This window comes from Odontesthes bonariensis, chromosome 10, assembly GCF_027942865.1.
Source record: "Odontesthes bonariensis isolate fOdoBon6 chromosome 10, fOdoBon6.hap1, whole genome shotgun sequence".
Lineage (NCBI taxonomy): Eukaryota > Metazoa > Chordata > Actinopteri > Atheriniformes > Atherinopsidae > Odontesthes > Odontesthes bonariensis.
This window is the reverse complement of record NC_134515.1, coordinates 24234243-24254764: the sequence shown is the minus strand read 5'-3', so window position 1 is coordinate 24254764 and position 20522 is coordinate 24234243. Positions and strand designations below refer to the sequence as shown.

The 20522-nt window shown below is 42.0% G+C and overlaps 2 protein-coding genes across 6 annotated transcripts; one reads left to right on the top strand and one right to left on the bottom strand.

The window, feature by feature from the left end:
• Nucleotides 1-153: 153 nt before the first annotated feature.
• On the top strand, nt 154-15136 carry LOC142389744 (transcriptional regulator QRICH1-like). Of its 2 annotated transcripts, none has more exons than XM_075474767.1 (12): nt 154-379; nt 1079-1358; nt 2521-2622; nt 2723-2863; nt 2970-3746; nt 3829-4006; nt 4157-4311; nt 6513-6627; nt 7330-7438; nt 8956-9104; nt 9206-9296; nt 13908-15136. In XM_075474767.1, the coding sequence occupies exons 2-12, from the start codon at nt 1104-1106 to the stop codon at nt 14092-14094; spliced, it is 2259 nt and encodes a 752-aa protein (XP_075330882.1). In that variant the 5' UTR covers nt 154-379; nt 1079-1103; the 3' UTR covers nt 14095-15136. The 2 variants fall into 2 exon arrangements, with proteins under 2 accessions (XP_075330882.1, XP_075330881.1); XM_075474766.1 differs by lacking the exon at nt 154-379 and adding an exon at nt 450-515.
• A 103-nt stretch (nt 15137-15239) lies between these two features.
• On the bottom strand, nt 15240-19539 carry LOC142389745 (receptor-type tyrosine-protein phosphatase V-like). 4 transcript variants are annotated; one of them, XM_075474768.1, is made up of 11 exons: nt 19402-19539; nt 18981-19046; nt 18463-18562; nt 18278-18368; nt 18105-18181; nt 17877-18011; nt 17056-17178; nt 16811-16968; nt 16554-16689; nt 16000-16061; nt 15240-15911 (listed from the first exon to the last, which is right to left on the bottom strand). In XM_075474768.1, the coding sequence occupies exons 2-11, from the start codon at nt 19034-19036 to the stop codon at nt 15683-15685; spliced, it is 1167 nt and encodes a 388-aa protein (XP_075330883.1). In that variant the 5' UTR covers nt 19037-19046; nt 19402-19539; the 3' UTR covers nt 15240-15682. The 4 variants fall into 4 exon arrangements, with proteins under 4 accessions (XP_075330883.1, XP_075330884.1, XP_075330885.1 ...); XM_075474769.1 differs by having other exon boundaries at nt 15240-15908; XM_075474770.1 differs by having other exon boundaries at nt 15790-15911; nt 16554-16684.
• Between the last annotated feature and the right edge of the window lie 983 nt (nt 19540-20522).

Below are 20522 nucleotides of genomic sequence, written 5' to 3'. Positions count from 1 at the left end.
GATTTAAGGTGGACTGATATCTGTTCCATTTTGCCGGCTGCTTTGCCTGTGTGAGTCGCCTTTAAAAATCTACTACACAAGCACCAGTTATCTCGATGTCACGTGTGGGAAATACCGCGATAGCGCAACAGAATTACAAATCGGTCGCTTATTGGTCTAAAGGCAATGTTGTAAGATGGCGCCCAGCGAAATATTATAGGTGTAGTGAAAGAAAATTTAAAGCTAACCATCTAAAGATAACCTCTAACAAATAAAGAATTAAGCATCCACCGAAAACATTAGTTGAACTTTGCCTTCCTGCAAGTTAGAAGAGGAGCGCCGTCGTAAGGGTAGAGAAGAGCTGGTGGGCGGCTCAACCTCGGCCCGTGTAGGAAGAGAGGTAGTTAACGCGCATGCTAATGTTAGCCTGTTAGCTTTGGATAAATCAGAAAAAATGTAATTGGCGTTACGATGCCGAGACAAGAGTTTCCCCTCGAGAACGTTGCTTTTAGCACATGTACCATCTTGTACGAGAAGTACGTTTGTCTTCCGTTGTTATCGTGGCATTAACGTGTTTTTTTTTTTTTTTAAATGCTGTGGTTTCTATCTAATTTGCAAACAACACGCGGCTAGTTAGCAATGTACCTGGCTAACCTAGCATATTGTGTAATCAGCTGTTTGAATAGATGTTGCTCAGATCGTAGACCACATTGATAACAGTTATGCGACTTGGGTTTTAAACGTGCATGTTTTGTGATGCAGTCGTCTGAAATGCAACTTTGCTGCCTCAGATTTGGAAAGTGACCGCGCTTTTGTCCCAGCTCGTTTACACGCAGAGAAAATTAACCCTTTCCTATTACGATCTCTGTTTTAACGCCGGTCAATGTGCAGTAGGTCAGATCGATGTCGGCGCAGTGTTTATGTGTTTTTCTTCTGTATTCCATCTCTAAAATCCACTTGATCTTGGTGTCACGTCCGCAAGAGTTTTGGCTGGAGTTCTGTAATTTGGTTCATGGTGATATGTAACTTTTGTTAAATACACTTGAGATTTGTACGAAATTTAAATAAAAAAATTTTTTATTTTTTTAACTACCCACAGGTTCTGTTCTGTGCTGTTTGCTGCAATGAACAACTCCATGGATGGCACAGGCTCCTATGAGGAGCTCGTGAGGCAGAAAGCTCGGAGCATCCCTCAACATCGGATGAAGGAGTTCCTGGAGTCCTTGGCCAGCAAAGGTCCAGATGCTCTGCAGGAGTTCAGTCAACAAAGCGGAGACACTACAACCACTACCACCACCATGGTTTACCAACAAGAGGCCAACTGCATCTACACAGACAGCACCGAGGTGGCAGGGTCACTGTTGGAACTGGCATGTCCGGTAAACAAGCATTTTACTCTAAATCTAGATTATATTTAATTATATTCAACAGCATTAAAGAATATATATCAGTATCAACTCTAAACATGCACATGACTGGGTTTGAATTTTAGATCACTCCCTTTTCAAGATATATTTAGCTATGGCAAGGTGATATTTGATTAATTCTGATCCCTGTTTCTGATTCTTGTGTAAAATGTCTTAATAGCAAAGTGGAGCCTTGTCCTCTTTTCGCTCGCACAAAAGAGTTGTACCATCAGCAGCACAGCCGAGTAATGCCAGCCGCGGCCAGTAAAAGGAATATAAGAATTCTGAAGAAATGAGGTCGTGTTGCGTCAGACATATGGAAATGGTTTTGTTTTTCAAGGTCCAGCGTGGAGCAGACCACCATGGGAAGTTGCTGAGTGTAATGAAACTCACAAGTAGTCTGATAATGAACCTGTAGCTGCATAAGAAATAAAAAAAACATGCTGAGGAATGTGTGTATCCTCACTGGCAACACCCTGTTTGCCATTAAGGGAAAAGCTTTATGTTTGGAGAGAGTATTGCAGTAGCGCCAGAGGTGTCTGACCTTTTCTTGTAAATGTTTTTGCGGTTATTGCATCGTGTTGTTTGCTGATATTATAGATTTTTTTTTTAAAGGCAAAAATTTTTTTTACTTAAATTGTGTTTTTGAGTTCATAAATGGAGCTGAATAGGAAAACAATTTCACAGCTGTGTAATAAATGATCTAAATGTAGCCTTACCTCTGATGTCTGGCAATGAGATTTTTTTATTTTCTATCTCGGTATGTAACAGAACTGATCAGGTCTGGTTTAGCCGACACAGCTCCCTGCTGAATTGTTGAGTGTTGAGGGAAACCAAAAGTAACTTGTCTAGAACTTAATTTATTCTTGCTAGGTCCTGACAGCTCACACATTTGATTGTAATTTAAGTTCTATCCATGCTGATAAAATGCTTTGATTTCTTTAGAAATGAGAAATGTCCTTACTTTTAAATTCAATAAGAGTGCTTTTCTTGATATAAAGGCTGTTTTGTAAATTAGAACTAATCCTAAAGTCTGACGCAATCCGACGCAATCCAACCTAATTGATCATAAGGAAGTATTTTAAAGAGCTCTGTCCTTAGAGTGGCTTCTGATCGGCACTGTTCTCTGATGCAGGTTCAGGTGCAAGTCCAGCCACAGCAGCAGCAGATACAGATACAGGAGTCTACATCTCAGCAGCAGTCCGTGCAACAGAATACAGAGCAGCATATAGTTCAGGTCTGTATGTCTGTTATGCTATAGAGTTGAGTGTATGACTTGGTCTTGATCCTTAAAATTATCTGTCAGCTTAAAACTGGACTGCAATCTTTATATTTAGGTGCAAATTCAGGGTCAGCAGCAAGGTCAGATGCTCGGCCAGGTTCTCCAAGTGCCCTCTGGCTCCCATCAGCAGCTCCAAAATGTGACTACTGCACAGCTGATTCAGCCTGGGGAACTGACAGAGGAGCAGCACCAGCAGGTAGATGCAAAAACAACACAGCTGCTTTTTGGTTGAACTGCAAATTTAGTTATTAGTTAATTCAATTTTGTTGACCTGTTTTCGCCTTTAACCTATTTGATTTTAGCTGCAAGCCCAGCTTGTTGCTGCTGTCGCAGGAGGACAACAGATCCAAATCCAGACAGTGGGGGCCCTGTCGCCCACCCAGCAGCAGGACAGCGCAGAGAGAAGATCAATGGGAGCCACAGTTGCCACATCCCAGGGAGCAGGCGTCCTCCAGCCAGCCAAGAAGCGCAAAGTGGACATGCCCATCACCGTGTCCTACGCCCTGCCTGGCCAACAGGTAGCCACAGTCTTGGCAATCCCTCAGGGCCAGGGCCAGCAGCAAAGTTATGTGTCCCTGCGGCCAGACCTCCTAACTGTGGACAGTTCCCACCTTTACAGTGCCACCGGTACCATCACAAGTCCCACAGGGGAGACATGGACCATCCCTGTATATTCTGCTCCCGCTGGGTCTGGAGGCCGTGAGCAGGTGACACACATTGCCATTCCCCAGGAGGCATATGGAACTGTGCAGGTTGCGGGGACAAACACTACAACGATGACCACAATGCCAACACAAGTTACTATTGAAAATGACAAGCTGAAAAACGCTGTCAGTCAAAGCCAGACAGTGCAGGCTGTTTCCAGCATAACAAGCTCTGGAGGAATGGGCAGCCAGGAGGAAGTGGTGCACACACTGGCTGCAAACACACTGTTCCCTGCTCAGTTGATGAATGGAAACATCCACATCCCTGTGGCTGTACAGGGCTACTCCAATGCTACACAATCCCTTATTTGGGATCCCCAGCAACAAGTGCTGCACACACAGGGGCTGTCAGGGCAGGACGCACAGCAGCTCCAGGTAATAACACATGCTGTGGAAGTTTATCTTGTAGATGTGTGTCTTCAGGCTAGCTGACTGAACAGTGTTTGTGTCTGTGCAGGGTCAGACAGTGGTAGCTGAGGTGGATGGTCAAGGCCAACAGCAAGTGCAAGTGCAGGAGCTCCTGCTGCCTGCCACTCTGAAGCCAGAGGAGGGGCTGGACGTGTGGCGGCTCTGGGCTCAGCGGAAAAACGCAGAGTTGGACAAATCGGATCAGAATAAACTGGCCCCAATAGGCCGTAAGTGGGCATAAACATTTCTATGGCATTGAAAAAACAATAATTTATTATTATTGTACTCGTGTGTTTCCATTTTTCCACCTTTAAATTATATATATACATATACACATACTATTCTAATTCCTGTTTTTTTTCCGCTGTGCCTTTCAGGGCGACAGGCACTGCGTTTCCAGGAGGACTTGGTGTCATGTGCGGTCGCTGAGCTCTGCATGGGTCTGTCTATGATGACAACAGAGGCCCGGGGATTAGAAGGGGAATCCTATGAGGCTGATGTTCTTTACTACGTATTTCTGTGCATACAAAAAGTGAGTTCTTAACATACAGTACAATAACATTTCAGAGGGTATTGGTAGAATCACAGTATAATATTCAATTATTGTTTAAATTGTATAGCTCTGTAGGCCTTTTTGATAAGGTAGCACTTGTCTATACTGACCAAGCAGCATAACTTGCTACTTGGTCAGTATAGAAAATGGAAGCTAACAAACTTCAGGGGAAAGTCAAATCAGGATGGGAAGTAATTTCTCTTTAAAGATTGCCACTCTAATGGTGTGTCAGAGTTATTGAAAACATTTGTTGTGTCCATGTCAGTGCAATCACAGTAATAACTGAAACTGTCTAAACTCAAGTTTTATGACATCGTCTATGTTTACTGGCAACAAGAGGGAACAGGCGCATGCGCAATGTTAATGTCATTGATGAACACATTTGTGAATTCTGCCAGCTCGGTCATTATGTTGGAGTTGGATTCTTGAGCCTCACCGATTTAAAGGGCGGATTATAGTTCTGCGTCTATCGTCTTGACGTGTTGCTTTGCTCTGGTCGCGAACCACTTTTCATGTTATGGTTCTGCAACCTCGGTCTGGAATTTCTAGGGACGCACAGCAGTTTCCCCTCGCGAGAATTTCGGTGGGCGGTGACGAGAACTTCGGCGGCGGCGGCGGAAGTGTTTATCTTTCAAAAAAAAAAAAATGTATGCAAGATATGGATCTGGAGTTGCTCGACATCGAAGAAGAACAGCTTCTTTTATTGGAGTTGGCGAAAATGCAAAGGAGGAAGCCACACAGACAACCGGAAAGGCACACCGAGGACCAATCACAGCCGCTTTTGTCTGCGCACTTCCGTTGGTGGTCTGCGTGCGTCTGTCGCGTAGTCAGGATTTTTCTGAGGTGCACGACAACGCGCGCAGAGCCTCTGCGTGGGGGAGTGGTCAAGATTTTGACGCTCGCAGAGGCTCTGCGTCCGAGCGTCAGAGGCTTTGCGTCTGAAGCATAAATCAGCCTTAAGCCTCAAGATAGTTGACAACAGTGTGATTGTGTCCACATGATGTTTTTCTTAGAGTCGGTCTGCCTTTTTGTAGTTGTTTCTTAGAAGAAGAAAGTTTTCATAAAAGAAAAGTGCTGCTCCCGTCATTATTTTTTTGCCTGTGCTCCACGTACCTCCACTTGGAAAAAGCTCCGTCCTTTGATTCTTTCCTTGTTTATGCACCTTGACCTGTACGACATGTCACAGAGAGTAAGAGCCTAAAAGGACAAGCCTGTTTCAATTAAATATTCCTTTATTAATCCCTGAAGGGAAATTGGATTGTTGCAGAATAAATTGTTTTAAGTTTATTACTGTTACAGATAGATAACTAAATAAAATAGGTTAAAATCAGTGGACAAACATATCAAAAGTTAACAGATTTTATTTTATGCTTTGTAATAATGATGTATCTATAAGAATAATTTAGTTTATTAGGTAATAATTGTTATTTGTGAAAGCAGATTAAGTCAGACACTAAATGTGGCCGGTGATGATATAAATAATAAGATGACATCATGTCTAAAAACAATCCATGAGCGCTATGTGAACACGCCTTCCTTCGTTTAATTTTAACTTACGTCTGCTTTATTCAGGAATCCTGATAATAGACTGTATCAGATCCAGGGAAGTGTTTCTGACTAACTGCAGGAATGGTCTTTGTTTTTTTGCTTCGTTGTCATGTTTTGCTGATTTTCAGCAGCTATTGGGGGAATATTTGAAACCCAAATCCAGTCTTATTCTCATTATTTCCTTTTGTTATGTGTTTGAGATTGTAAATGCCACAGCAAGTGGACAAGAACCTCTGATCATAGTTGTTTTCACTTGTTCAATCAAGCAGCTACAATAGACTTTGCACTTGCCCAAGCAGGGGAATTAGTTACCCCCAGGCAAGCATTAATGTCAGGCCCTGTTATATTTTCATTACTGTAGAACTGTATGACTGTATGCAGATGACCTTCCTGACCTTTCCAACATGTTGCAGCATTATGTTGCCTACAGAAGCCCAAAGAGGACAAAGTGTGTTTTTATGCATCTATATTTTGTGGGTTGGTGGGGAATATAAAGTTGATAGTGTTTGCGCCACTAGATGTCACTACATCTTACACAATGTATCTTTAAGATATTTCGGGACACTTTTTTTATAATGTGGTAACACTGATGGTCTGAATCTCTCTTCTTCTTCTTCTTTTTTCCCCTGCAGTATCTTTTTGATAACGGGCGCGTGGATGATATTTTCTCAGATCAGTACTACACTCGCTTTGCTCACAGTCTGCACCAGATCTTGGAGCCTTGGAGACCATCTGTTCATCCGCTCGGTGGGACAAAAAAGTCTTTAATTATCAAAACCAGTGTAGTTGTTCCCTTATATTTTTTTTATTTGTAAATTAAACATAATATTTCAGCAACTCCATATGTCAAATAGTGCAAATCAGATAGTGAATGAAAATCTCCCTCTGCTAAGAATGTCCCAGACCCCCCCCCCCCCCCCCCAGAATGATTCAGTAATACATCTGCAGTGCCACTGCAGATGTATTTAAAGGGGAAGTTTGATTATTTAATTTTTTTTAAATTTTACTAATTTTTATTTTTTTTTAAACCTGGACCTTATTTCTGTCATAAAATACGTTCATCTACTCACAATAACAGTTTGGTGAAAACTTCGGACGCTATTTAGATCACTCGAGATCCGGGTATATCTATATAACAGGAGAGAAGGGCATTGACAACAAGCCTCTAAATAAGGCTTTATCTGTCTTTATTTCACCAATACTTTAAGACGAATGAATGAATGAATGAACTTGTACTATTGCACTGTTAGTTCAGAGCTGCCGTGTTGTTGTTATTGGGGGCTTTCTACGCACGTAATGTAAACGTAATAGATTGAATAACGTTTTCTTATATTTGTTACTTTGCCATTTGTTGCTTAGTTTTATAAACTGCCTGCTTAAACCTGTTTCAAAATTTGTATGAAGCTTATTTTTATTATTCTCCAACTCTGCTCTTTACCACTATCCCAGGTTATGTTATCCCCAGTCATGTGACAGAGGAGATGCTTTGGGAATGTAAACAGCTGGGAGCTCATTCGCCCTCAACACTGCTCACTACCCTCATGTTCTTCAACACCAAGTGAGTTTCACAGTGCTCTTGTAGTGCTCACCGCAGTCATTTGATGTTGCAGCCCTTTGTGAAATCACAGCTCATTTTATCTTTTAAGTCCAAAGCTTTGTTTTGTGGGTTTGCCAGAGAAGGTTATCATCTTTTATTAAAAGAAAAGTATTGTTTTTTGTTGTACAGCCTCTGTCATAAATCCTTCTGTTTCTAGCTTAGAAGAATAGACTAGAGGTCTTTAGTTTAGGCAAGGGGGAGACACAGGTTTTTTTTGTTTGTTTGTTTTTAATGTGAAAATGGCCCAGCAGCCTTAAACTCCTCCTGAAATGGTTAAATCCAATTGTGCTACATACGGCAGGCTATGAATAATACATGTTAACAGCAGCTGTGAATCATATATAACTTGACAGAGGACCACAGTCTGACCCCAGGCCAGACTTTTCACATGTAAAGCATAGGCCTTGAAGTTGTTCAATCGTACACTTTTGCCCTAGAACCAGAATCGGCACCAGAGCAAGGAGAGACTTCTGCAGAAGTCACGGTTGACGCAGAAATTGTCACTGTACACTATCTGTGGCAGACAGATGACAGGCGTTTGTAAACCAAGGGTACCAATTTATCTGTAGCTCACACTTAATAGTGCTTATTCTGGAAAGATGTCAAACACCTCTGTAATTGCAGATGGTCACAAACTCTTACAGCGTAATGACCACTCTGGACAGTTTGTATCCTTTCCCGGTGTCACTGCAGTTTTAGCTCAATAATAACAAGCAGCTAATTCCACTCACATTCAGTGGAACCATAAACAATCGGACCATTTAATGGGAAAACAGCACAATTGGGGATACGCTGCCTATTAGTGATGTGCAGGGAAGACCCATAAACTTGTGTTGAATGGCTTTGGGTCACATAAATGCTAAATGTGGCCGACTTTGAACAGGTCGGCCGAAAAAGTGATGTTGAAAAATTCAGTGTATGGATGTCAGGAATCAATTTTCACTATTGGATAAGCACTGTGCTCTGTTCTGCAGTATATGGGATTGAAAACGTCTCCCTTTCAGTTAATCTGCATTTCATGCATATTCATGCAAAGGTTTCCAGCCAGTATGACGGGACAGGGTAACGCCACCTTCATGGAAAAAGTGACACGTGTAGCAACACACAGTTGTGGAAGCCAAAAAAAAGGATTGTACATACTTGTAGCATCATGCCTGTACATTCCTATGATCATTTAATTGAAAATGCACTTAGACCAAGTATATATTTTTGTGGTTCAGACAGCATAGATGCCCTGTTCTATCAGATCTGTTGGGGGTAGTTTGAACTGACCTGCTAATCAGTGACTGCCATGATTTACTCTTGTAAATATTAACCAGTCTTCCTCTAGAGCAAAAAATGTTTATCAGAATTTCTCATCAACAACTTATGTGATACAGATAAAATATTGTTTTTTTTTTTAATCATTGCGCTGCCCTTATACCTACAAACTGACGCATGTTGGCTACAGTGACCAATATGTATACCTTTTTTAATAGGTATTTCCACCTAAAAACAGTGGATCAGCATCTAAAAGTGGCCTTTTCAAAAGTTTTGAGACACACCAGGAAGAGTCCCAATAACCCCAAAGACAAGAGCACCAGCATCCGTTACCTGAAGCCCACAGAGAGGTTCATAGGGCAGAAAGGTAAGAGCATGAATGGCATCTTGTTTGTGCTGAGTTGTCTGAGAGGAAACCCCATGTTAATGATGAATTAAGACTGTATGTACACTGTTCTTTTGATACAGTGACAGATGACATGTACTCAGAACAACTGGAAGACCCAGAGAACCCATTGCGATGCCCCATCAAACTCTATGACTTCTACCTCTTCAAATGGTAATATAAAACGGTGTGAAGGATGATGAAGAATATCAGTGTACAGGGTTTCATAAAAGGGAGTCATAAAAAGTCGTAAAACGTCATAAATTTAATAATAAGAATGTTAGGCCATAAAAAGTCATAAAAACATCCAGATTTTCCATACAAGGTCATAAATTACATTTCGCCACGTCTTAAATTTATTTGCTCGTTCATTCATTAGTTTTACCATCGCCTCTCCACCTCGAGCCCATACGCTGGTGGCGGAATTCATTCGTTTCGCCTGTTGCAGTTCTGCCTGAGGAATCTGGGTGGTATCGCGTTCCAGAACTTCAAGGTCCATGCGCCAGTGTAGCACTTCCATAGAAACCCGCACGAACTTCAGAGCTTCACTGCCGGTGTTCTGATCATGTAGCCTAGGTCTATGGTCGCAAGTAGTGCTGGGCGGTATGACCAAAAATACATATCACGGTATTTTTTCATGGTTTCACGGTATATCACGGTTTTTTTTTTTTTTTCATGCATAATTAGGTGTTCACAGCATTTTCTACAGATTGAGAACAGAATTACTGCAGTAGATTAACTTAGGATGGTCTATTTTACCGTCATAGAATAACGCCCCACAAAATGATGGTGTTTACAAAGAAGTGCTACTCGTGATTCTAATGAAGTGAGGAATCGGAATGCAAACACAATTGTAGTCAAAATACAGAACTTTTACTGTCCAAATTTCAAACATCTTTTATGAAAATCAATACAAAAAAGTAGTGCAACTTGCAATAATTATATTTTTGCATCAATATGAGGTATTCACATTCAAATAAATAGGTGAGCAAACGCGTCTTGAAGTGACATTTGGCTCGACTTTTCTTTTGCTTTCCCCGTGTTACCTGCTGATGTGGCGGGCTTAACTTCATGCATTCTTGATATTCTAAGACATGCTTACGGCTAAGGTGATGGAGCAAATTGCTCGTGTTGCCACCTCCAGCGACAACTGTTGCCCGACAACACTTGCATAAAATGGTTGTTTGGTCGATGTCGGATTTTTTGAAACGAAAAAAACTTCCAAACTACAGACACGGCTCCTTTTTTGGCACAAGTTCTTCTGTGTCAGCATGTTCTACTAGTTCTGCAGCTTCGATTTCAGAACTTTCCATGTCTATCCTATCCACTTTCACCTTCGCGTAACGCAAGTGCTTATTATCACCTCGCACCCATAGACAATAAACATGCGTGTTTAGAAGCGCAACACTGAAAAGGGTCCCGTCTCAAACAATGTCGCGCGACGCAGCGCTCCCCCCGTTGTGTAATCAAATACACCGGTATGGCGGTATATTAAAAATTCATATCATAACTAAATTATAAACCGGTATTCGGTGTGAACTAGGGATGTTAACCGATGACCGTATGACCGATGGTTGACCGAATCAACGTCGTCCGGTTAGAATTTTTCTGCCGTCGGTTTAAAAAAAAAAACTCACTATATCATCCCACGATGGAAGAACAACCGCAGCAGAGCTCACATAGCGCCCTCCTCAGAGGTCCTCTCTTACACCAGTTGCAACTTGTACGCCGTACATGACGGGTCCTGTCTGCGCAGTTAAAAAAAAATCGCCACTAAATAAAGCCAATGTGGCTGCGTGTGGACTACAACATAATGATAATTGTAACACTGTAATGGCAAAAGACACAAGACTAACTTAGCCTACTTGTTGTGATATATTCATCTGTACTTAAATAGCATGACGACAGGAACTTATTGCAAAGGATTTTGTGCAGCATAGGCTACGCCACAGAGGCTGTTGGCATTCGGTAAGTTTTTTTTTTTTTTTTACAAAGTCATTGGTTAACATACTTTCCTGTAACACCGCCAAATGCACCGTTCTCTGTTTGTGACTTTGTAACGGGGGCTTTTAACAGCCCGAGTTCGGTGCCGCGTTTGATTCGTGTTTAAAAAGTACAGTGACTGGAAGGGCGCCGTTGCGCGTAATGTGTGGCTGTGCGTGTCTGTGCAGGCACAGCAATTATTTTTCTACCCAAAACCCTTATTCCTCCACAAGTACGCCTAGAACTAGTGGTCAATGATTGGGGAAAATTTATAATACCAAGGGCACGAACTAACATTGATTGTGTGGTGGGAGCCTAACCAGTCTAAAATGGGGGCATAACTTGTTCTACGCGGCAGAGAAAGACGCGCGACAGGACACAGATATCATAAATGGCACTTATAGAATTTTCGGTGACCGACTTTAATCGACTAATGAGGCTCAGTGGTCGGTCAAGACTTTTTTTAAATTTCGACATCCCTAGTGTGAACCGGTATACCACCCAGCACTAGTCGCAAGGTCTACTTAGCCTAGCTCGTATTGTGTCTTAGCTTTTACTGTCTTAGTGGATTAGTGAACCTATTGGCGTATCACAATGGGAAAGTGCACATTTAACGTGTTATGGCTAGAAGACGGTGCGTTTAAGAATTGGCTTAAGCCCGTCGCGAACAATAGATACCAAGCCTATTGCACTCTGTGCAAAAAGACATTGGAGCGCTCCAGTTTAGGCATTAAAGCCTTGAATTGACATGTAAAATCAGAGAGGCATATAGTCTGTGTACAAGGTTTGCAGCGGGTGCAGGCCATCACTCAGTTTTGTTCTCTGTCACTACCTGGTCCAAGCTCAGCACAGCATTCCGTTAGTCTCGCTCCAGCCGCCACACACAGTGCTTTCGGATCAACATCCATGTCGAAAGCGGAGGTCCTGTGGGTGTTGAACACGTTACGAAACACCAGTCATACAGCTGGGACGAAGACATTGCCGAACTTTTCCGAACAATGTTCCCGGACTCAGAAATAGCCAAGACCTTTACGTGTGGGAAAGATAAGACCTCGTACATCACACGCTTTGGCTTGGCAGAGTACATTAAAAAAGACCTCGTCTCCAAAATCACGGGGCCTTACGTCCTCATGTTTGATGAGAGCTTGAATCAGACAAGCAAGAAAAAACAGCTGGGCGTGCACATTCGGTTTTGGGATGAGGACAAGGTGCATTCTCGCTACCTGGGTTCCCACTTCATTGGCCATGCCACAGCCCAGGATTTGCTACAGCACTTTAAAGTAAGTAGCCTAATTAAAGTTTAATCTTTATACAAATATGATTTCTATTATATTTGAAATGATATCATCTGCAAGCCTACAACTATGAATAGCCTAAAACGTGTATTTGATCTATTCATTCCCATTTGGAGAGTAGGGAAATCATAGGCTATGTTTCACTAGGCTACTGAATGTGGCAACACAACAGTAGCCTATTAAACCAATCAACAATATAAAATGTTATGAAGGAGGGTGAAGCACGGACACAGAAAAGAAAGCTGGCAGAGTAGTATTTGACCGACCTTAAGAGAAAGAAAACCACTGTTCAAGAGGTTTCCACCCGTCTCGCCAGAGAGGCCGACATGCTGGCAGAGGAAGCTGAGGGCAAATCGGGGTCAAAGATGGCCCAGCTCCTTTCAAAATCAAATGCCCTCAGGCGGGCAAGCAAGGAAAAATTGGCTGAGCTGAAAAACGTTGAGGAGGAGATCACCGTTAAAGGGGACCAACTGAGACGCATGTAGACAGTAGTTGTTCATTTACATTGGTACAGTTGTTACAGTTATTACAGCTGTACATGGTACAGTTGTTTACAGTTGTTAAGTGAAAAAAAAAAGATTTTTAAAGGAATCGACTAAAGTTATTTCTCATAATTCGTGTAGGTCATACATTTAAATTATCATGGTCATAAAAAGGTCTTAAATTGTCTTAAATTTGACTGACTAAACCCTGCAGAAACCCTGCAGAAACCCTGAGTGTACGAGTGAACGAGCAAGAAGCCAAATGAGTGTCACATAAATCCAGCATTTATGTGTAAAAACAGAAACCTGTCAGCTGTCGCAACCTTGTGATGGCCAAGGTTAGTCATCGATTCATAAAGAGTCAAGAGTTTCTCTTAAAAGGAGCTGCTGCCTTTAAACTCAGCTCCGCGTTTGTGTAATCAACATGGGAGGGGTGGAGTAAATGTTGCACTCTGTGCTGAAGCGCTTAAATGTGAGAGAACACTGTTGCTTAGCAACTGGCAAAAACATGGAGGCTGTAGAATTTTTCTCTTGTGCTCATTTCCAAAAGGCGAATAATGTTATTTTGTTATTTAGTTGGTTTTTTTCTTTGCCCCTTGAACATCACCAAACTTTCCTACTATTTCTAAATCATGTTGGCATCAATCGCAACAATATGACGAAAAACACAAGTTCAATTGGCAATGGAAAACCTGCAGGTAGACCAGAGAGTTTTTTGAAGAGCTTTTCTAACGTCTTGAACGTGCTTGCTTTATTTAGACAGAATCAGTTTTAGTCCTTTGGTGACAGGATGTGTGCATAAATGATGGCAGTAGTGCGCTATTTGTTACTAATAAGACAATAGAGATCACATCCACTGTGTTTAGAGGGGCAGAAAAATAATAAAATGTATCCTTCCTCTTTACCTCTCTGCTCCCACAGAAGAGTCTTTCATAAAAGTTTGTGTTGACGGGCTTACGTATTTGACATTTCATTAATAAGTGCCTCCTGATGGGATCCTCACACGCTGTTCTGTGTTTTGTCAGTCCACAGAGTGCTAAAGGCCGCAATGACACCTTCTACCTTACTCCCGAGCCTGTGGTGGCTCCAAACAGCCCCATTTGGTACTCAACCCAGCCTATCCCAAAAGAGCAGGTGGAACAGATGCTCACCCGCATCCTCGTCGTCCGTGAAATCCAGGAAGTCATTAACCTGTCGGAGAGCGTGCACTAGTTGGAAGAAGAAAAAAATGGACAAGACCCTTTCACTTTTTCTTCACCCAGCCTTTGAATGAGTAGTTTTCTATTCTCACCCTACGTTGTTGTCTGTAGGGGTGGGGGGGCATGTATATGATTATATTCATTGTGTGTCAGCCTATTTTCCGCACACACGGACTGTACATACACTTACAACCAGTGCATATGATGATTTGTCTCACCGAGACGATCACTCAGACGGTTGTTTTTCTTTCTTTGTTTTGGCCATAGGATGTACTCTAGTGTCTACTTTTTATTGGACCTGAACTCTAATTTAAATTTTATTTTAGCTGTTGGCTCTCTTCACCAATAGTCTAGAGTACTTGTTAATTTACTTGTTTAAATCTGTAAATATCACATATTTTCATCGGGGTTGGCCTGTGCTATGCTGCTTCTCTTGCTTCGTTCGTTTCCTCATCTGCCTTGGTCACTGTCGAGTTTCAGTGAATACCTCAGCGGTATTAAAACTTCATTAAGTAGCCAAACATAGGCTAAAAACCTGTTTTCCAGTTGCGTGAATTCTCTCTCTAGGTATTTCACCCATGTCTGTGGTGAGCTGACTTGATTTGGACACTGAATTTCAGAGAAGACTGGCTTGTATGTGAATGCTGCTCCAGCTGTAACTCCTCCTGTTGGATCTCGGCATTATCTTCTCGCATCAGGACTCCATGGACTTTACTGCAATAGGCTGTCGTGACTCGACCTGCAGGTACTATCACTTGCCACATGCTTGGGATGTGTCAGAGGGAGGTTGGAGGATGCTGGCCTCTATTGGACTCGTTTCTCTCCTCAGGACATCAACAACTCCAAGACTTACCTGAAGAGGGATATATTGTATCATACATGTCTAGTGTACTACAAAACAGATTAAAGACTATTAAAAAGTGGGTTAGCCACTAATGTTCTATAATGTATAATACTCATAGCTCCTCCATGAACTGTAATGGGCTTCAGTCATCTACGGAGAATGGCAGTGCCTGTGTGTTTTTTGAAACATGACCTTTTTTGTACAGTCACGATACCATGCGTCTGCCTTTCTGGTGTCAGTACCGCTCATGCATCCTGAAGTACCGATGGCCTGCATTGTGTGATTATATAAAACAATGCACAAAAAAAGCTTGGTAAAAGTCATCTCACAACAGCACTTTATCAGTAGTGGAGGCCAACAAACTGAATAAAAACAATGAATTGTCTGGCAGCTAAGTAAAAATCTTGGGTTTGATTAAATTGGTCCATGACCGGAAGAGTTCTCCACCTGCATCTTTTCACTGCACGCAAAGGCAACAGACTCGTGTTTCTCATGGATTTCAAGTTGAGTAACAAGTGGAATAACAGGTCTGACTTGGTAAGGCCAGGTATTTCCTCATTATTCCCCCCTCGGGTTACAAAGCAAACTGCTGTGTCTGTTGGAAGCAATTATCCACATGTTTGTTAGGTCACTTGCAGGGCTTCTCATGGTGTATACGAAGCATTTTCTCTGCAGTCTTTCTCCCAAAAGAGAGTCCGTATGAGGGCAATTCAATATTTTTTTTCTTTAAATCCAGAATGTGTATACATTTCATAGTTCAGGGGCTGTGTGAGGCCCGGTTCGTCTGTGATAAGGAGGGCAGCACCCTACTCATTAGGTTTCTAGGGTGTAAAATCTGAATTAGGGTCTGTGGTTGGTCTGGTGGGGTTTTCTGACGATGGCGGCGTTGTCTCCTTCCTGCTCTGTGTCCCTGTTCTGCGGAGCTTTGAGGTTGATCCTTAATGTGTAGATTAGTGCTCAAACTCGTTTTCTGGATCTGTGGCCTGCTGGGAAAGAGAAGACGTCATGTTAAGATGTCATCGCATCTTGGAATCACATGTAATTCTCTATCCGGCGCTGCACATGTCTTCTCACCTCGCTGAGGCCCCTCCACTGAGCCAGTGTAGCAGACACTGATAAACAAACACGTACTGCTCCTGAGTACACACAAAAGAATAAGGAAATGGGATGGCTGAGTTGTTTTTGGTATGAACCAGTGAACTCGCTGTGTTTGAGTACAAGGTGACAGATTTGTTGGATGCAAAAGAAAACACGAGTGAAATGAAGCCAGCCAGTACAAGCAAACAGTTTGAGTTCAGGAAGATTAAAGTATAGCTTCATGGTGTCAATGATATGTTAACGTTTCTACTCCATTCCAAAGACAGCCAGTGTGTTTGTTAACGCCTTCCATTTATCTTCCAAAGACAGCCAGTGTGTTTGTTAACGCCTTCCATTTATCAAACAGGCACAGTTATGAGTTACTTTTCACATTAAGTTTTTAAATGTACCTATTTAAAATATGCATTAGTCCTATATATTCACCCACATCATGACAGATATCACACTGAAATCGGTCTTATTCTATGTAGACATTTCAGATGTAATTCTTGCAATACGTTCTATACTTTTATGCTTCAGTGAGGGCTCACCAGAGTCTGGACCATGAACATTCGATGCAGCCGCAGGTCCTCCACAGCAGTTCTGATGTCTGGTTGGATCCCTCTCACACACAGCTGCATGAGCCACAGCAAAGTCACAAATGTCCCTGACCGGCCAACACCTGCACTGCATTACAAAACCAAAGTGATGACTTTAAACAGTTCGAGTGATACCCCTGCACTGTTGTCAGAGACATGTTGTCAACCTAATGATTTTCCTAAGAGGGCTAAAAAGTTAGAGAGGACACCTGCAGTGCACCACAGCTGGCCCCAGACGGGGAATGGCTTCCAAATGTTGCCGCACATGCTCAGTAAAGGCACAGAGAGACGATGCGTTTGGAACGCCCTTGTCCGGCCAGGAGGGGTAGTGGTAGTGAGTAATTATCCTGTCAGTTGGGCTGTCCCGCTAAGCCACGAGGAGAAGTGCACACACAAGTCAGCAGCAGCAGCACTTGGTAGGCACCAGACTGTGATGAATGTGCCTTTCACTCACCTGTCGCAGGTTAATGGTTGTGAGAAAATAATCTGGACCTTGTGTGCGGGTCACTGTTGTCACTTGGTTGAGTCCATGATAAACTGTCCCCTGTTCCAGAGGCCAGTACTTATCACATAGGACCTGCGCACACAGAATGAAGAAACAAAGAGGAAAATTGAAAGACTATTGGCTTACATAAATGTAACATTAAAATGTTCATAAATGCACATTATTTAATTGGGGACACTTAATTATTTTGTGATACTATATATTAAATTAATAGTTTGACATTTTGGCAAATGGCAACAAACCTTTCATTGCCTATATGAGATGTACAATTATTTACAACCAATAACTGGTTTGTTTCGCTGAGCACATACAGCCTCTGCATTTGTCCAGAGGTTACAAAATGCTCATCTGTTACTGACATGCTATGTACATTCATTTAGTTCGTACTTATATGTAAACTTTTAATTCATGCCAAAGCTGGAAACATAAAAAGTGGTTTTATAGGAGGCGTTTCTTGTCTGACTGCACTGGCTGTTAGGCAACCTCCTGGGTGCAGCAGCATCTCGCCCATAATTCCTCATAATAGCGCCACTTGTACTAACAGGTGTATTAAAGGTGAGCTGTCGTGGTGCTTGTGGGCTGATTTGGTTTTTAGAGCCTGGCAACAGGAGAACACAAACCAATGTTTTATAAAGTGATACCGCTAAACATCTGAATCAGGAATCCCTTTGATTCCAGAATTTTTGCAAGGCTAAGCAAAATACAAAAATCCGAGATGGGTATGGTGGCTCAGCAAAACTGGACTAAGAACAAGCCATCCGGGGTCTTACTGTGTTCCTGTGTCTCAGAGCTGTCACCATGACGATTATCCTGACGTTTTGCTCCCACACCATCCTCCAGAAGTCAGCTGTGGTGTTGGGCAAAGGACCTTGGGTGCAGATGAAGTCTCTCTCTGATCCCCCACCCTGAATCCACACACAGCGTCAGACAGAGTGATGGTGACCTCAGGCAAGATAAAAGAATGGTTAAAAAAAAAAAAAAGGCATAAAAGATCTTACTGGCACGAAATTTGCATTGATGTAATCAGAGTGTGGATTTTGGTTCCGGACTGACAGCCTCACCCGACAGTGATCATCTGCAATCAGATGTGGACAGCACACAAATAGATGCCTCAAACATTGCTTCTTATACCTGCCGTAACCTGTTATAATAAGAGAAGCTTTCCACTCACATGGCAAAATGAACTGGTATCTGTTCTTTTCTCTGTTGGCCTCTGATTCCCCTGCTTTGGTGGGGAGGACTTTGCCAACTTCATTCAGCTCCTGCAGAGAGCCGTAGACATGAACACGTGACAAACACTGAACAAATGAACTAAATAAATCTGATCCAAGTTTCATTTCTGCTCCAAGTAGTTACCCCAAACTCTTGTTTAAAGCCTCTGTTGTCATTGGCAGCCAGTGTGTGGCATCTCAAGCTCAACTCCTGGAGAATTTGTGATCTTGAGAAAGTTTCCATCCTGTAAAGCATGATTGTATTAAATTTGTTGTTGCAGATCGCTAAAAGGCCTGTTGCAATTGAATATTTTCCCCGTAGTTAATAAATAGAAGGACCAGAGATTAAATTTATTCTGCTGTCATATCTAATTCCTACATGACACAAGCTTTATTCCCCTCAAACTCCTTATAAAAACAAAACATTTCCTGATGACACGTTTCCACGCCACCATGAATTTTTGGGTCATATAACCTGAACAGCTCTGTTCAAGGGCCTTTTGAGAGCTCCAAATTTGTAGATAAAAAAATGCACCTCAGAACATGTTCTGTTTGAGTTACGGTTTCTACAATCCCTATCAATTGAAAAAATAATTGATGATACCAACTTAACACTTTGAGTGAATCTTCTCAGGATGCTACAGAGAACTTTGTCACCCTCACCTCATGTCTTTTCTTGTTCTGTCGACTGACGCTGAGGTGAGTTCAGTGTTGAGCATGTGGAAAATCCTGTGAAAAATGAAAGCCAGTGTGATCGACTGACAAGCTGAGAACATTGTGTTTCCCTCTTGATTTCTGCTCTCGCTCTTGTAATGAAAATGTAATGTTATCCTTTCACCAGAGGTATGTTACACCAGAAAAGTATGTATCAAATATAGTAATTCTCCGGCAAACTATACCACTCCTCTTGTGGCCTTCTCACAATTGAAAGGCTCGCATGAGAGGCAAAGCCCAGCATTCACACAGAACAATTAATGGCCTACTCACCCGACAAGAAAGAAAACCTGTTCTTACAAGTTCTCAACCCCAAACACCAGCAGCCCGACAACCCAGCTTTAGTGCTGTACCTGAAATGCAGCTTTACCTTTGTATCTGGGCCTCGGATGAATGATTTAAGTCTACCACAGGCTGAAGGGAAAGGGTCGAGGGCTGCACTGCTCCATGACATGTTAAACGTGTCAGGGAATGGCACTACTCTCTGTGTTTGTCTGTAGGCAGGAAGAAATGTGATGGGTGGAGACAGTGGGTGGAGAGAGTAACACTGAACTTCAGGGGAGGGATGTCAGTAAATGATGGCCTCAGCTATTCTTTGTCTTCACCTTGTCATACCTTGCACTGACACTAAATGTCCCTCCAGGAAATCTCTAGATGTGAAATTTCTCTGTATTGACTTTTCTTTCGAAAGGTAGATCGATAGATAGATAGATAGATAGATAGATAGATAGATAGATAGATAGATAGATAGATAGATAGATTAAATGATAAAAGATGAGCTTAAAACAATTGTCCATATTATAAGTAAATAATAGATGCTCAAGTTGAATAATCGCTTTTCAGTGATTTGATTTATTGTAATGATGTGTTCATAAGTCAAATATTAATAAAAACAGGATGAAATCGTTTGAAAATCTCAAAACCAAACTTTTATTCACGACAGAACGGACAAAAAAAATCCATTGTTGAAAGTAAGACATATCGCCGTTTCATATTTCTTTTCTTCAATTTGATCCTTCTTCTTTTGATGATAGTCAATAAACATTAGGGATGTGCAAGTTGTTAGTTCCATAAGCTCTGAAGCACTGCCATACCATCAGAGATGCAATTCTTTTGAACTGAGCGCTGATAACGGTTCAGATGGTCCCTGCCCTCTTTAATCCGGAGGATGTAAAGTTGATGGTTTAAAAAAATCACCATTTTAAATAAGCTTTGGCCCAGTGAAGACAGCAGCATTTCGGGATCATGTTCATGTATGGCTTGTTCTTCACATGACAGACCTTTAACCTACGTCTGTGGATGACACAGTGAACTATGTTCGCAGACTATGATTTTTGGAGGTGTTTTGAGCTAAACAGTGTTTTTTTTTAATGCAGTGTCCCTTGAATGCTTGTGGATCACAGCCATCTAATCATGGTTTTTGGCCCTGTCCCTTGCCTCTAGATTTTTGGGATCTTTTGATAATATTGTCTACTTTAGATGATAAAATAT